Source organism: Meleagris gallopavo, chromosome 12 (assembly GCF_000146605.3).
Source record: "Meleagris gallopavo isolate NT-WF06-2002-E0010 breed Aviagen turkey brand Nicholas breeding stock chromosome 12, Turkey_5.1, whole genome shotgun sequence".
Lineage (NCBI taxonomy): Eukaryota > Metazoa > Chordata > Aves > Galliformes > Phasianidae > Meleagris > Meleagris gallopavo.
In genome coordinates, this window is record NC_015022.2 from 12,053,430 (window position 1) to 12,067,246 (window position 13,817).

The following is a 13,817-nucleotide window of genomic DNA, read 5'->3' on the forward strand; positions in this document are numbered from 1 at the left end:
AAGAAAAAGCCTTCGCAGTGAATAAACCCAACCGAGAGGCAAAAGACAACAAATGAACGCAGCCGCCTGCCCCGAAAGCCGCTATCCCAGCGCGGCGCTCCTGGGCGGACCCTTTTAGAGGTGACACCGCCGCCCCCCCCATTCCGACCCCGCTGTGTACGGGTTGCCATGGCAACAGCGCCGCCCGGCCGGAAACGCGCTCCGGAGCGGAGGGTTCCGCCGTGAGACGGGGCGGAGCGGAGCGGCCGCGCACCTCCCGGGGCGCCCAGCTGCCACCGCCATGCAGGGCTTCGTGGAGTTCACCAACCGCAGCCAGGGGAGGGAGAGGATCTTCCGGTGAGTGTTCAACACCATCCTGGGTTCCTCGGGGCTCCCAGCCGCTTTCTGCCCCCGCAGCTCCCAGGTTTCCCCCCGTCCCCGTCGTCCATCCCGTCCCCAGTAGCTGCCCCCCCTCCCCCGGCTCCCACAGCCGCCCTGTCTTCCTTCTACCACCCCTGCGAATTGTCCACGTTTCACCCGCGTGCCATTTTCCTCGTTTTTCCATTCCAGAGCCACTCAGTACACATGCATGTTGCTTAGCTATGTCATAGAGCGTAATGCTGATAACGAGAAGCTGGTGCTGAAACTCAAGCAGCTGGAATCTAGCATGAGCTCTGGCCGTAAAAGTAAGTACCGGTGTGCAGAGGGGTCCTTCCCCACGTGCTCCTTCCATCCAAACAGCTCCTGGCCTTGGGGGCTTTCTTTGGGCTGCAAAACCCCCTTTAGTGTATTCCCAGAACTGCCCGCAGTCCTGCAGCAACCAGCCAGAATCAATAGGGCCAGAATGACATTTATCGCTTCTGGGAGCTCAGTCATGCACCGTTCTGTACTTTCCTCACACTCTAACTTGAATGCATCCCTCCATCCCGTGTCACACTTGCTCTCCTTGTGCTGTTGCTGCAATTGTAGTTTGCTTTCAGGCTGACCTTACACCTACTTGTCAATTGCTCAATTCCAGAGGAACTTCCAGAGGGAAATACACAAACTTAGTACGTTACCATAGATTAATTTTATTACTGCAATTACATCTGGAGGATCATCATTTCTAGGAGAGAGTATCAGCATAACTGTAATTCTCTTGCTTAATCAATTCGCTTGCAAAACAAATCTCTAACAGACTTCAGGCCTAAATTCAGAGCCTTGCAGTTCCACTAACCCTCGGGTGCTGCCAACATCTGCCACTGTTGTAAAGCTGCAGGTTATAAAAAGTATTTTGCATACTATTGTATTAACATTTGTGGGGTGAAACCCAACCTGCACGAGGGATGAAATCCATCTTGCCCTGTGGTAAGGCTTGAAATGGAATATAAATATACTGCTCTTGTTTGCAGGGAACTACAAACAAATTCATGGCTGGGGAGGCACCATTTCACAATTTTCCTGAAGACAGGAGTTGTTTAAACATACAAATGCCCAAAGCCTGTTAAGTTTTTGAAATGTACACATGGAGCAGTGACATCCTGAGTTGTGCACAGAGCTGTGCCCCTGCAGTAGCCATTCTGACCTTTGTGGCATTTCTTGCAGTGTTCCGGCTGGGCAATGTGGTGCACGCCTTGGTAGCAGCCAGGAAAACTACAGAGCTTCCCGAAGTGCTTCCTCGCATCTGCCTGACAGCCTCCAACCTGACCCGTGCTCTGTACTTCTTCTGCGACACGGTGCTGTGGTTGAAGAACGTTGGGCTCCAGTCTGACATCAATAAAGCAAAATGGCAGAACTGGGCTACCAAGTGCTACTACTTCTCTCTGCTGATGAACCTGGCCAGGGATTGGTATGAAGTCTCTTGGAGGCTGGAACAAGCTGTACAGGAAGAAAAGATGAAGGAGAACTGTTTCTGGGATGAACAACATCAGCAACTAAACTCTTCCAAATGTAATGGCTTGCATGGTTTTCTCTTCCTGCTGTTTCAAATACTCAGAAGTCATCCTCCTCTGCTGCTAGACATGGTGAAGAACCTCTGTGATCTCTCTGGTCCTTTGGACACACTGGGCATCTACAAAACCAATCCAGGCGTGATTGGTTTCTGTGGGCTCCTCTCCTCTCTGGTGGGGATCCTCACTCTAGCGAGCCCGCATCTGAAGCTGAAAGAGTGATGTAAGAGGAACTGCTCAGTGCGCAGTGAGCCAGCAGCTTTGATCCTCTGACAGGTTCTTATTCTCCACATGGCACTTTAAAAATGAAGATGTCTCACTTTAACCTCAAGATGAGTTCTTTTCGCTCTGAATAAGCCACTTCTGCCCTTTGTCCTTCCCTGTGCCTTTGCAGATGAGTTTGGTGCCCAACAGAGCGAAGGTGGAAGAAGGCAGAGTAATATTGCACAAACAGAAGGAGGACTTGGAACATGGCTGCTAGATAAGGAAATATTGATGATCCTATATTTTAATACAGCTTTATGAAATAGCTGCCTAGACTATTGTAGTATGTGTATGACTGATAACTAATCATGTTTACACAGGAAAGCTAAAATTCAGCAATCAAATGTTCTTATAGCCAAATTTTCTGTAATATGTTCAGACAAGTTAGAAACTGTGGTTAGATAGCCTAAAGTAAAGCCTGAGTGTTCTGACAGGACTGGATTGCTGGATCCTGATTTCTGTAGGCAATGGTTTGATGATAACTGGAAAGTGGTGTCATCTGAGCTTTCAGTGATCCCTGTGTAACATGAACATGCAGTGCTTACTCTGGACCTCCAGTTTGGTGAGCGCCAACTTACGTCTCAAGAGATCAAAAACTTCTTTTCCTTTGATAATATAAGCCAAGATGGGTTGGCCACCAACTAACTCTTCCAGCAGACCATGGCTGAGGATTTTGGTGAAGAAATGCATGTGGGAAATGCTGGTCTCATTGCTGCTAATGCTGTGATTCGTAGGGATCTGAGTGCAGTGAAGCTGTGAATCTGGAACCTGTCATAAGCACTACGTTTCCCATTACATCCACACCTTAATTCCTGTGATTCCAAGTGAGCCATTTTACATTAATGACAGTGTGATAAGCAGCTTGTTCTGCTGTTTTAATTTTACTTGAAAAAGTCCAGTGTAATAAGAAGCTTTGGAACCTGCAGTTAAGGAGAAAAGGTCGTCTTGGAGCTTGTCAAGTAAGAAAGGCTGCAAGGGTGTTTCTAGTTGTGCAAGCTCCCAGTGGGAAGGGAATGGAGTCAGACTTGATCATATATCAGAATGTCCTCAAGAAGAGAAGCTTATTACCTGGACTTGGGCATTCACGTTTCAGATTTTCTTTCCTGATCCTCTCTATCCTTCCATCATGACAGCAAGATTTCTTGTGTGTTCCCTCATTGGTTCTACCGTTTGAAAATGCCTCATGTTTGCCCTGCGACTGCATAACTGCTCTTCAGTTTTCTGGCTGGAATGATTGCCTGGCTTGTGAGCTAGGTTAGAGGAGAAATGCTGTGTCCAGCAATCTAACAGCTTACATGATGTGCTGTCTTTGTTGCTCCTGACTTTGCAGAGTATCAGTTCTAACACCATCTGAGAAAGATTTGCACGTGGCATAGGACACAAAATTATTGCTTTTCTTCATCATTGCCAGGCCTGTGTGTTCTGTTGCTTTCTGGCTGTAAGGGCTGCTTGTTTAATCTGTCAGGAGATGTGAATAGAGATTATCCTAACCAGGACCAACGTACTCGATTATTATTTCTGATTCTCTATGTAAACAGAAATTAAAAAGTGCCGGTCACCTTTATTAAAGGAGGAGGCTGTGGAACTGAGCAGGCATGGTAATGCAGTGCCCCAGTTTACCTTAAGTCAGTATGGTCGTGCTTGGAATTACTTCCACTTTGAATCTGAAGTGTTAGGCTGCCAATGAAGTGTTTGAAAATAGAGGTTGCTGAGCAGGGTAATTAAGTGTGTCTGAAGACCAAATATGGCCCGTAGCAACTCTTGTTTTTAATATGGAAATGAGTACCACTAAAAGTAGAGCACTCTGCAGGTCAGGGCATAATGAATGTGTTGTCTTCAAGGGTTTCTTCTTGCTACTTGTTTAACAGTTGGGTTTTTTGTTGTTGTTTCTTAGTTTCTTTATACAGTGTGCCTTTGAGTTGCTGGCACTGTGTGGCCAATTCCTCCCTTGATCAGATTTGACCATTATTCCAGTGTCAGCAACCCGGTAAGGAAAGGAGAAGAGTCTTGGTGATTTATCAGCAGAGCCCTGGCCACTCTTGGCCTACAGAATCTGTCTTCTTGCAAGAGCTGCATTATGAATTGCTCTCAGGAGACCTCTTGGGTACAAAACAGATCCTATGCTGGTTTGCAGACTGATTCCTCTTTTTCCTGTGTAGTTCATAAGTAAGGGGGAATGGAGAGCAGTCCTTGGTGTTCCTCCTGGAGGGGCTGGGGTGGCTCAGCAAGTACAGACGTAACCTGGGAGATGGGGCAGTGAATTTTCAGCATTTCTCAGCCTTACCTCTATTTGGCATAACACGGGTCAGAGCACACAGGAGTAACTTCAGTGGATGTTAAGCACTAATACTGCCTTTCTGCTCCCCTGCTGGGGGCTAGCAGTTTAATGTACCTTAATGTAACGTGACTGAAGCCATAGAATTGCAATCAAATGGAAAAAATCCTTTTGGTGCCTTTTCTGTGTATGTTTCTAATACAATAATTGGAATAAGGAGAGCTGTTTGAACACAAGCAATAAACTTTGATGCATATAACACTGCATCTGTGTGTGACTTTGAGGATGGGGAAAAGAGATTCTGAAGGAGGCTTCTCTCATATCACTGAGATTTCTGAAGCCGTTGCAGATGTTTAATGATGAATTAAGGGCAGAGAGTGAAGGATAGCATCTCCAACTGAGATGGGGAGAGACGGAGAAGGGATAAACCAGTAAAACCGAGCTCTTGCTGGTAGCATACTGCTCTTACTGCTTATTCCTATCCCCTGCAGCAAGAACTTTACAAACGTAAAGGCTCCAAAATGTTGTTCCCTGAACAATACACAAAGCATTGCATTCAGCAACGATTTAGCAAGAGTTTCCTTCTGAATGACTGCTCTTACATGCAGTTCATAATAGCAGCAATTAACAGCAGAATGGTAAGTGAGATAAGTAATCTACTCACAGACAAGGCTTTCCTAATGTTAACACTGTGCTTGGCATGATATTTCAGGAAGAGTGAGCTGCTCAGCATTCCCAGGTGAGCAGCAGGAGCAATCAAAGGTCTAAAAACCAACATCTCCAGGGAGGGATCAAGTGAGCCGTTTTGTAGAGGAAAGGTGACAGGGAGGGAGGGAGGGTAGGTGGAAGGTTTTCTGCCAAGTGGAAGGCAATAAATTAGTCTCCAATCCACCCAAGGAGTAATACATACATGTTGACACAAAGGAGAATTAAATCGTGTGGGCAATGTTGTTTGAAACTCATGTAAAATAAAACACTGAAAGATTGCCCAGGAAGACAATGCCCCATAGGAAGGGGAGGGGGTGGGCACAAGTAGGGCAGAGGCTGTGCTGTCTGCTGATCCCTGCTCTCACTGGGCAGAAGGAAGGCTGACGCTGCCCCTGGTATCATGCCCGTTCACCATGGCCAAGAGAGCAGACCTGTGAGCAGGCTGCTGCCCTTTGTCCCACTGTCTGGAGAACCCTGAATCACCGCAGCACTGTGCCAAACCTTGACTGACATCCATGTGCCTCTGCCCACGGTGAGTTATTGCAGGGACAAGCCCAGGCTCTTCCAGGAGTCATCCAGTCCAACCATCAGCACACCCCCACCATGCCCACTGACCACGTTCCTCAGTGCCACATCTCCAAAGCTCTTGAGCACCTCCAGGGATGGTGACTCCACCACCTCCCTGGGCAGCCTGTTCCTCCCACAGGACACTGCCTGTATGCCTGTCCTGCTGGTCCAGGTGAGTAGGGATCCAGGCAGGTCTACTTCCCTTATGCTGACAATCCCTTCCTTTGTTAGTAGTAAGGGAAAGTGCTCCTGCTCATCCCCACTCAAAGTCCTTTGAGTCTCCTGTCCTGCTGTTTGGCTACACCACAGCCACCTTTCCATCACTCCCTCAACTCCATTGCCTGTGCTGCTCCAAACCCAAGCTGCACACACACACACAGTCTATACCCTATCCTCCTCTTCTCCCTGGCCTTGGTGCACTGCCACAGTGCTGCACAAACACAGGCAGGTCTTAATCTCTTCTGCATTCATCATCTCCTCATTTGACGTACGGGGATGATTTTGCAGCCATCCATCCCACAAGATGAGAGCCTTTGGGGAAGCTGTTTCCCCAGCAACCCGTGCCCCCCCAGCCCAGCCCAGGTTGGAGGTGGAGCCTGGGGGTAGTAGTGCCCCAACACCACACACCCCAGGCACAGGACCGAAGCGAGGACAGGCTGCTGAAGTGCTCCAGCAGAGGAGGAGTGTGTGGAGCATTGGCTCTAGGGTTTAACTGGTAAAAAGTCAAAGCTTGGACAACACCACAATCACAGCTCCCAGGGGAGCTGTGCGGCTCAGCCCAACCCCTGCACATCATGCTCTGAGCCCCAGCCTGGCTCAGACCTCACTGCACGCTCTGCGGCTCTGCACTTTGCTTTGCAGGAGGACGTGGCACAATGACGGCAAAGAAGAATCAGCCCTTGCAGAACGGAAGAGCCAAGGTGAGTGTGGGGAGAGGGAGAGGAATTAGGGGGAGGAGAATAGCTCATACCGTGCTGTCTTGTGTCTTATCTTTGCTTGTAATAATACAGAGCAGCCATCAAAATATCATCATTCACATGCCTGAAATAAAATAAATGAGAGTCAACAAAGGTAACCTTGATCTAATAGGACCCGTCAGCACTGTATCAGTATTTAGCCATGGGATTTCTGGGTCAGCTGGCTCCATGTCAAGATAAAATTAGCAGGAGGTGTATTTTCCTTGTTGAACATGCAGATTCACAGACGAATCGGGCCATGAAGCCAGACTCAGCTTTTCTTGAGGAGTGGCTGCTGGCTGGCCCCTAACTGGTCCCCATCTGATGCACAGGAGAACGTGCTGCAGCGTGTCCTGCAGCTGCCGGTGGTGAGCTCAACCTGTGAAAGCTTGCAGCGGACCTATAGCAGCACCAAAGAGATCCACCCAGTTGTGGCCTCAGTGTGTGAGGTCTATGAGCAGGGAGTGAAGGGTGCCAGCGCCTTGGCCATGTGGAGCGTGGAGCCTGTGGTACGCAGGCTGGAGCCTCAGTGTGAGTCCATCAGAAGGGGTGTGACGGGGCAGCCAACAGTGGGACACCACTCGCGCTCACCCCTGGCACAGCCCCTAGCCTTAATCTCCACCCCGCATGCTTTTGCCCAAGGCAGTCTCCATGGCCAACAATTTGGCATGTCGGGGCTTGGACCACCTGGAGGAGAAGATCCCAGCCCTTCAGTATCCTGTTGAGAAGGTAAGTCATGGGTGAGAAAGCCTCTGGGACCCTCTGGACACTCCAGCCCCCCTGCAGAGCCCACAGGATTTCTCCTCTGGGCCAAGACCCTGGTTCCCACCTGGCAACCAGTGACAGCAAGGGGCTTCCACAGGGCACCTCAAAGCAAGGACTGGGCCACAGGTGTGGTTGGATTGCTCCTAAATATAGGCCAGCAGTGTACTGCATGGCTGGCTACCTCCAGCCCAGGCCATAGGAAATTGTCCTGCTGCTCTAGGGAATGTCTTCTTGCATAGCCCACGGTCTCTCCAGCTACTCTGTACCATCCAGAGCACATCAGAAGGGCTCTTCTCCAACTCTCTGCCTGCAGCTTGCCTCCAAACTGAAGGACACCATCTCCACCCCCATCCAAAGTGCCAAGAGCACCATTGGGTACTCCATGGACAAGATCCTGGGTCTGGCGGTGGGGGGCTATGAGACAACCAAGACCACAGTGGAGACAACAGCAAGGTACACGAGGAGCAACTCAGTGAGTCAGATGGCAGCCGCTGGGATGGACACCGCTCTGGGTGGGCTGGAAAAGCTGATGGAGTACCTGTTGCCAGAAGAGGAGGAGGAAGCAGGTAGTACTGGTGCCAAGATCACCTCAGGGTGTCTGCAGAGGGGTGTCCTGGTAAGGCAGGGGTCTGCTGGGGTGGAAGAAGCACCCAACACGGTCCCCATGGAGATGGGGACTCACTGATGGGGTATAGGTGGAAAGAGAAAGATCTTGGTGCAGGGCTGTCCCACCAGGCTGTAACATCCCACACTCTCCCTGTACAGTTCTACCTTTAGATCTGAAGCCCAAGCAGACCTGCAGACCAGCAGCAAAGGTCTCCCAGCAGCAATCCAGGACTTACAGGGCTCACAGTGTTCCCAGTGCTCCCAGCAGTGCTCCCAGCACTCTGGGCCGGATTGGAGCCCTGATCAGCACCGCCTCTCACCGTGCTTACCAGCACACTGCCCAGAACCTCCAGCGTGCCAAAGCCAAAGGACAGGAACTGGTCGTCTGGATCCCCATCTTGGTGAGTCCCAGCTTGTCTCAAAGCCTCGGGGCCTGGAACTCACCTGAGCACTGGTTTCTGTCCCCCCCTGCAGGGCAGTCTGGCCAAGCCAAGCCCACCTGTGGTGCCGCAGAGCCATGGTGAGAGGCAGAGCACTGCGGGCAGCTGGAGGCAGAGCAGGGTGCCGGAGCAGAAGCAGGAGAAGGCAGAGAAGAAGGAGGACAGCCATGCTGGTGAGGTAGGGAAAAATGGAGGTAGTGGTGAGATGGGGTCATCCCAGAGCATCATCTCGATCCCACCATGTTCTCAGTCTCTTCTCCAACAAGCCAAATCAAGGCACTTCCCTTCTGGCATTCTCCCAGGGGCTGGGTGCGATCCAAAGGACCCAGCAACCAGCATCTCTGGCTCAGTCCTCCTTAGGAAAAAAAGCTCTGAACTCCCAAAGAGGGCTGCAACAGCCTCTGGGCCAGGCAGTGCTCCAATTTCCAAATCAGCACCTAGCTCCCAGTTGTTTGTTTGGGGTCCCAGCACAAAACGTACTCCCACTGTAGTCTCAGCAGTGAACAGGAGGACCCTGGGTCTGGGGGTGCCCTGCTGACAGCACATGGGCTGGAGGGCTTTCCCTGGTGGAGCAGCTCTGCTGGGACATGGGGACAGGAAGCTGCAGGTCAGAGTCGGTGTTCTTCACCTTCACTTGCAGCAGAAACGTGAGGTCCCAGAGGGCTGGGGGGGCTGCCATAAGTGATGCTGTTTTCTGTCTGCAGGCAGGGGATGGCCTCGGGCTGGTGGGCAGCGTGGCTCACAACCTGCAGAGTGCTTGTGCCTCTGGCATCTCCGGCATGAAGAAGGTCCCTGCTGTGGCCTGGGATGCGGCAGAGGGGTTGATCCTGTTCACACCCCGCAGGCTGTCCAGGGCCATGGAGACAGTGGATGCTCTGGGAGGGACGCTCATCAGTGCCCCTAAGCACCTGCTGGGCAGCCTGTACAGCTACGTGCCGGTGAGTGCATCCCAGCACCTTGGGGACACACGGGGATCGGGTCCCACCCACCTCCAGCAAAACCCCTTTTGGTCCACTCCCTGCATAAAGGCGAGGCAAAAGTTAATACTGGGATCACATCCCCTTCCTCCACCCGTCCTCTTCCTACCTGCTCTCCCTCAGAGCTGTCCTGTTGCCACCTACTCCCTACTCTGAGGGCTTCCATGGGGACAAACCACCCGTCCCAAAGTCTCCCCAGGGAGAGCCCTACTGCTCAGCCCAGCCCTCAGCTCCGCAGGCAGTCCAAGGACGAGGCGGCGGCACGGGGCAGCAAGCCGGGTCCTGAGGCTGAGCAGAAGGAGGAGGAAGAGAGCAAGTCAGTGGGCACCAGCGCCGAGGAGAAGGCCCAGCTGAGGGGTGACTGGCGGCTATATCGCGGCCACCACCCGCTGTCCTTCCTGGGCCTGGAGGACCCTCTCTTCATACGCAGCAATCTGTACCGCAGCTCAGCCCTGGAGCCTGAGGCTGTGCCGCGGAAATCAGCCTTCGCGCCTTACAGCCGGCGTGTGAGCGAGGGCTCCTACCGCTTCAGCCCCGAGGCCATGTACAGCCGGGCCTACTACGCCAACCTCTATAGCCCAGCCTTCAAGAAGGACTGACCCTGAGCAGGAGAGCCTCGGCCCCAAACAGCCCCCAGCACGCTTTGCCTTCACGTATCCACATCCCACACTGCCTGCTTACCCACATCCCCAGCTTGGCACAGATACGGTTGTCCATCTGTCCATCCGTGGTTGAGGGTCCCTGCTCTGCTCCAGGCTTGGTGACAGCTGTGCCAGGGGATATCTCCTCCTTGGGGCCAAAAGGAGAATAAAGGCAGCCCAAAGGGCTGCTATTGGAGAAGTAGACAGAGAAGAGGGGATGAGAAGCAGTGAAGGAGAAGCAGTGAAGGAGAAAAAGGGACCAGCCAGCTCTGACACTGGGCCACTTGCTGCTCGTTAAAGAAGCAGTGCCAGACAGGTGAGGTACAGAGCACTGAGATGGATCAGAGGGCAACACAGCCATCAAACATCACAGAACAACATAGAATCATCTCAGAATGGCTTGAGTTGGAAGTGACTTAAAGCCCATCCAGTCTCACCCCCCTACCATGGGCTGGTTGTCCCCACCAGCTCAGGCTGCCCAGGGCCCCATCCAACCTGGCCTTGAGAACCTCCAGGGATGGGGCACCCACAGCTCTGGGCACCCTGGGTCCTCATCCTTCTTTCCACGGTTTTGGGGTCAGAGAAAAGACCAGAGCACCGGTACCCCAGCCTCCTGCAGGAAGGCCCCATTTCCCACAACTCGTGATTGTACCTGCTGCAGTAATAAACCTTCTCCCCCTCCATCACCCTTTGCATAGTCTGCTTTACAAGAGCTGCCTACTGGCTACTGAGCCTTAAAGGGCTGGGAACACTGAGGGAGGGAGAGCACTCAGGGTGCAGAAGGCTTTTTGCAGTGCTGGGGCAATGCCCAACACTGTACGTGCCCCTTTCTATGCCTGGAGTACAAACTCAGAGCCACCAGGGGCTTCCTGCCAAAGATTTATTCCATTTGCAGAACAGTGCAAAGCAATCACTGTCTGCACTGCACATACACAACCTCCTACACACTGCATTCCCAGGCACAGCAGGGAAGGGGAAAGGCCTCCCTGCCTTCCTCCCCCTCTCCCCAGGGACAGACAGGCTCAGAGGTCTGCATTTATGAGACACACGGTACAGTCCCACATCCTGGGAAAAAGGCCAGTGCCTGACTTTCCCATGCTGAGCCTGGGCTGACACCAAAAGGCTGCAGGAGGGAGGTCAGCAGCACAGCACTGCTTGAAGTCACATAGGATGAGATGGGGTGGGAGAGGATGAGGGTGAAGGACTCTGCCTGTTGTCCTCCAGGCTCAGTACTGGCACGGCCAGGATGCCAGGGTGACAAAAGGGACATGGAGCAGGACATAGCTGCATGTTCTCCCTGCTAGCCCACAGAAGGAGCTGGGGATGCTGCAAACAACAGCTGAGGGCTGAGCAGAGGAAGGCCCTTGCCTTGCTGGTCACGTACAGCCAGAGACCCAGATCCTGGGGTTTGGAGAACCTGCCATGCTCCTGGAACACACCCAATCTGCAGAGAACACAGGAGGCCTCATCCAGCTACACAACACAGAAACAAAGACTCTGCTCAGAGCGAGTCCGTCCGCTTACGGGCAAACACTGCTGACACAGTCTTGACGATGCCCCGGATGCCAGCACCTCTTTTCAGCCTGGTATCGGGGATGCGCTCAGCCAGTCCGTGGAACACCATAAGAGCCCCGTGGTAGGCCTCAGCTGCAGAGACCTCATAGAAACCACAGTCCAGAGACAGGGCCAGGAGCCTTCCCTCCTCACTGGAGACAGCCCGTCGGTGCTGCAGGTCCCGCTTGTTGCCCACGATGATGATGGGCACCTGGCCCTGCCCCTCCTTGGCCGCCCTAATGAACTGCACTTTGAGGGGCAGGAGGTTGAAGCTGGCACGGTCGCAGATGCTGTAGACCAGGATGAAGCAGTCTGCCCACTGGATTCGTTTCTCTTCCGAGGAGCCATCGTCAGCTTGATCCTGGGGAATGGGGAGAAGGAACAGATTGGGTTTCCTCCTTAGGAGGAGGGCACACAATGGGACCGGAACCCTCTCACCTGTGAGCTGGGGACATCCCAGATGTGGAAGAGAACCTCTCGGCCATCCACGGTCAATGTGTGGCTGTAGATGAATTCTGCCAAAAAAATGAGTCTGAGGCTGTTTGTCTCTACAGAGAGATCCCTCACAGCTGATCTCCTCCAGAATCTATAGGGACCCAGGGCTGGGGGCACGGAGCCGCGCTGTCCCTGCACTCGGCCCATGTACAGCTGCACCTTCTGCACCCCAGTACAATGACAGCACAGCTCCTGATCAAACATGAGTATCAAGCCTCTGGGGAGCTATAGAAAAGTATGGAAGAGGACAGGAAGGAACCAAACCCTGCAGGAGGATCAGGTTTGCCCTGCAACCTCCCTGTCCCTAACGGGAATGGAACGGGGCTGGTGTGGTCAGCACTCACCCATGTCTCCGTACTCCCCGATAAAGCGCCTAGTAAGGAAACGTACAGTCAGGGCTGCAAAGGGGAGAACAAGGATCACAAAATAATCCCAAACCTCTGAGACTTTCATCTTAAACCCAGCCCACGCACAGCTTAGACCTGAACACACTCAGGACGCATTCCCCCACAGACTCCCACTGCTGGTACCAACCTCTGATTTTCCCCTTTCTGGACACCAGCAGAAAGGCAGGACTGCTCTCTGCAGCTCATTCCCCAAACCCCACTGCAGTCTGCAGCCTATTTTTGCAATAGAAATGGGTTTCCCTGCCTGTAAGTTCTCAGCTCGCGCTCATTCCTCACCTGATTTCCCCACGCTGTCTGCTCCCATCACCAGCACATTGGCTTCTGCTCTCAGGGCGACAGGGCTGGGCAGCTCCAGGAGGGCCGGGTGCTCGGGGGTGAAGCTGGCACTCCTGCGCAGCCGAAGCCCCATGGCAGCACCCCCAGCTCCTCCACGTGCACCCGAGGGACCTTCCAGGGCTATGGGGTACTGCCTGCAGCTGCAGGCAGCGGGATTCAAAACGTTGCTATGGGTTGGATCATCCCCACGGTACGTCAGCGCTGGGGCTGGCCTTGTCACCTCCCAGCACACAGGGCTGGCTGCAGAGTATCCCAGGAGGCTGCCCACGCTGCTGCTCCTCAGCTGGGACATGTGGTCCTTTTGTCTCTCCTCACGGAGGCTGGAGGATCACCCACAGAGCATCTCATAATGGAAGATGTGTCTCAAAGCAGATTAAGCATCTCAGAAGTGATGGAGTGCATCACAACCGATGGACCATCTTACAGATGATAGAGCATCTCGCGACTGACGGAGCGTGCTATGATCAATCACAGAATGGCTAAGATTGAAAAGGACCTTAAAGATCACCCAGCTCCATCCTGCTGCTGTGGGCTGGATGCCACCCACCAGCTCAGGCTGCCCAGGGCCCCATCCAGCCTGTCCTTGAGCACCGCCAGGGATGGGGCGTATCGTGATGGAGCACAGCATAAGTGATGGAGAACCTCAAAAGTGATGGACTTGTGGATACGAGCAGACGAGGAACTCTTCACAAAGCAGCGAGGCCCCGGCCCTGCCTGCCCAAAAACCTGTGGATGCTCCAATCGGGTTGGATGGGGTTTTAAACAAACCCGATCCGGTGGGCGGCAACCAGCCTACGGCAGCGGACGGAACCGGACGGTCCTAAGATCCCTTCCGACCCACGCCATCCTACGACTCCACGAGCATCTCAGAAGCGACGGAGCACATCGCGCCACGACCCCACCCACCGCCCGCCGCGCT

The 13,817-nt window shown here is 53.1% G+C and overlaps 4 protein-coding genes across 5 annotated transcripts in view; 3 read left to right on the top strand and 1 right to left on the bottom strand.

Moving 5' to 3' along the window:
- The window catches only part of PEX11A (peroxisomal biogenesis factor 11 alpha), a 5,603-nt gene extending 882 nt beyond the window's left edge, over window positions 1-4,721 (top strand). Inside the window, 5 exon segments of the mRNA XM_031555328.1 lie at window positions 1-126; window positions 129-174; window positions 177-336; window positions 550-665; window positions 1,564-4,721. The exon segment at window positions 1-126 is cut by the window's left edge and continues 18 nt beyond it. Coding sequence (XP_031411188.1) covers window positions 1-126; window positions 129-174; window positions 177-336; window positions 550-665; window positions 1,564-2,129 — 1,014 coding nt within the window. The 3' untranslated portion in view covers window positions 2,130-4,721.
- Window positions 4,722-6,340: 1,619 nt separating this feature from the next.
- PLIN1 (perilipin 1) lies at window positions 6,341-10,789 on the top strand. Of its 2 annotated transcripts, XM_010717476.2 has the most exons (9): window positions 6,341-6,436; window positions 6,583-6,641; window positions 7,010-7,208; window positions 7,324-7,406; window positions 7,756-8,008; window positions 8,208-8,449; window positions 8,523-8,666; window positions 9,193-9,426; window positions 9,696-10,789. In XM_010717476.2, the coding sequence occupies exons 2-9, from the start codon at window positions 6,597-6,599 to the stop codon at window positions 10,062-10,064; spliced, it is 1,569 nt and encodes a 522-aa protein (XP_010715778.1). In that variant the 5' UTR covers window positions 6,341-6,436; window positions 6,583-6,596; the 3' UTR covers window positions 10,065-10,789. The 2 variants fall into 2 exon arrangements, with proteins under 2 accessions (XP_010715778.1, XP_010715777.1); XM_010717475.3 differs by having other exon boundaries at window positions 6,347-6,641.
- Window positions 10,790-10,882: 93 nt separating this feature from the next.
- On the bottom strand, window positions 10,883-13,780 carry LOC100545125 (ras-related and estrogen-regulated growth inhibitor-like protein). The gene is made up of 4 exons (XM_003209503.4): window positions 12,839-13,780; window positions 12,500-12,553; window positions 12,099-12,175; window positions 10,883-12,021 (listed from the first exon to the last, which is right to left on the bottom strand). Exons 1-4 carry the CDS (start codon window positions 13,188-13,190, stop codon window positions 11,608-11,610), a joined length of 897 nt encoding a protein of 298 aa, XP_003209551.2. The 5' UTR covers window positions 13,191-13,780; the 3' UTR covers window positions 10,883-11,607.
- KIF7 (kinesin family member 7) overlaps window positions 13,551-13,817 on the top strand; it is a 9,208-nt gene continuing 8,941 nt past the window's right edge. Inside the window, exon 1 of the mRNA XM_019619283.2 lies at window positions 13,551-13,643. Within this exon, the coding sequence (XP_019474828.1) occupies window positions 13,551-13,643 (93 nt within the window). The remainder of the gene's footprint in view (window positions 13,644-13,817) is intronic.

Excerpts from the sequence above, each read along its gene's own strand:
- PLIN1 (XM_010717476.2), top strand. The coding sequence starts at position 6,597 with ATGACGGCAAAGAAGAATCAGCCCTTGCAGAACGGAAGAGCCAAG. Across the intron at positions 8,450-8,522 it reads TCGTCTGGATCCCCATCTTG|GGCAGTCTGGCCAAGCCAAG; the intron begins GTGAGTCCCAGC and ends CCCCCCCTGCAG. Across the intron at positions 8,667-9,192 it reads AGGACAGCCATGCTGGTGAG|GCAGGGGATGGCCTCGGGCT; the intron begins GTAGGGAAAAAT and ends TTCTGTCTGCAG.
- LOC100545125 (XM_003209503.4), bottom strand. The coding sequence starts at position 13,190 with ATGTCCCAGCTGAGGAGCAGCAGCGTGGGCAGCCTCCTGGGATACTCT. Across the intron at positions 12,554-12,838 it reads AGACAGCGTGGGGAAATCAG|CCCTGACTGTACGTTTCCTT; the intron begins GTGAGGAATGAG and ends TCCCCTTTGCAG. Across the intron at positions 12,176-12,499 it reads CGGGGAGTACGGAGACATGG|AATTCATCTACAGCCACACA; the intron begins GTGAGTGCTGAC and ends TTTTTTTGGCAG.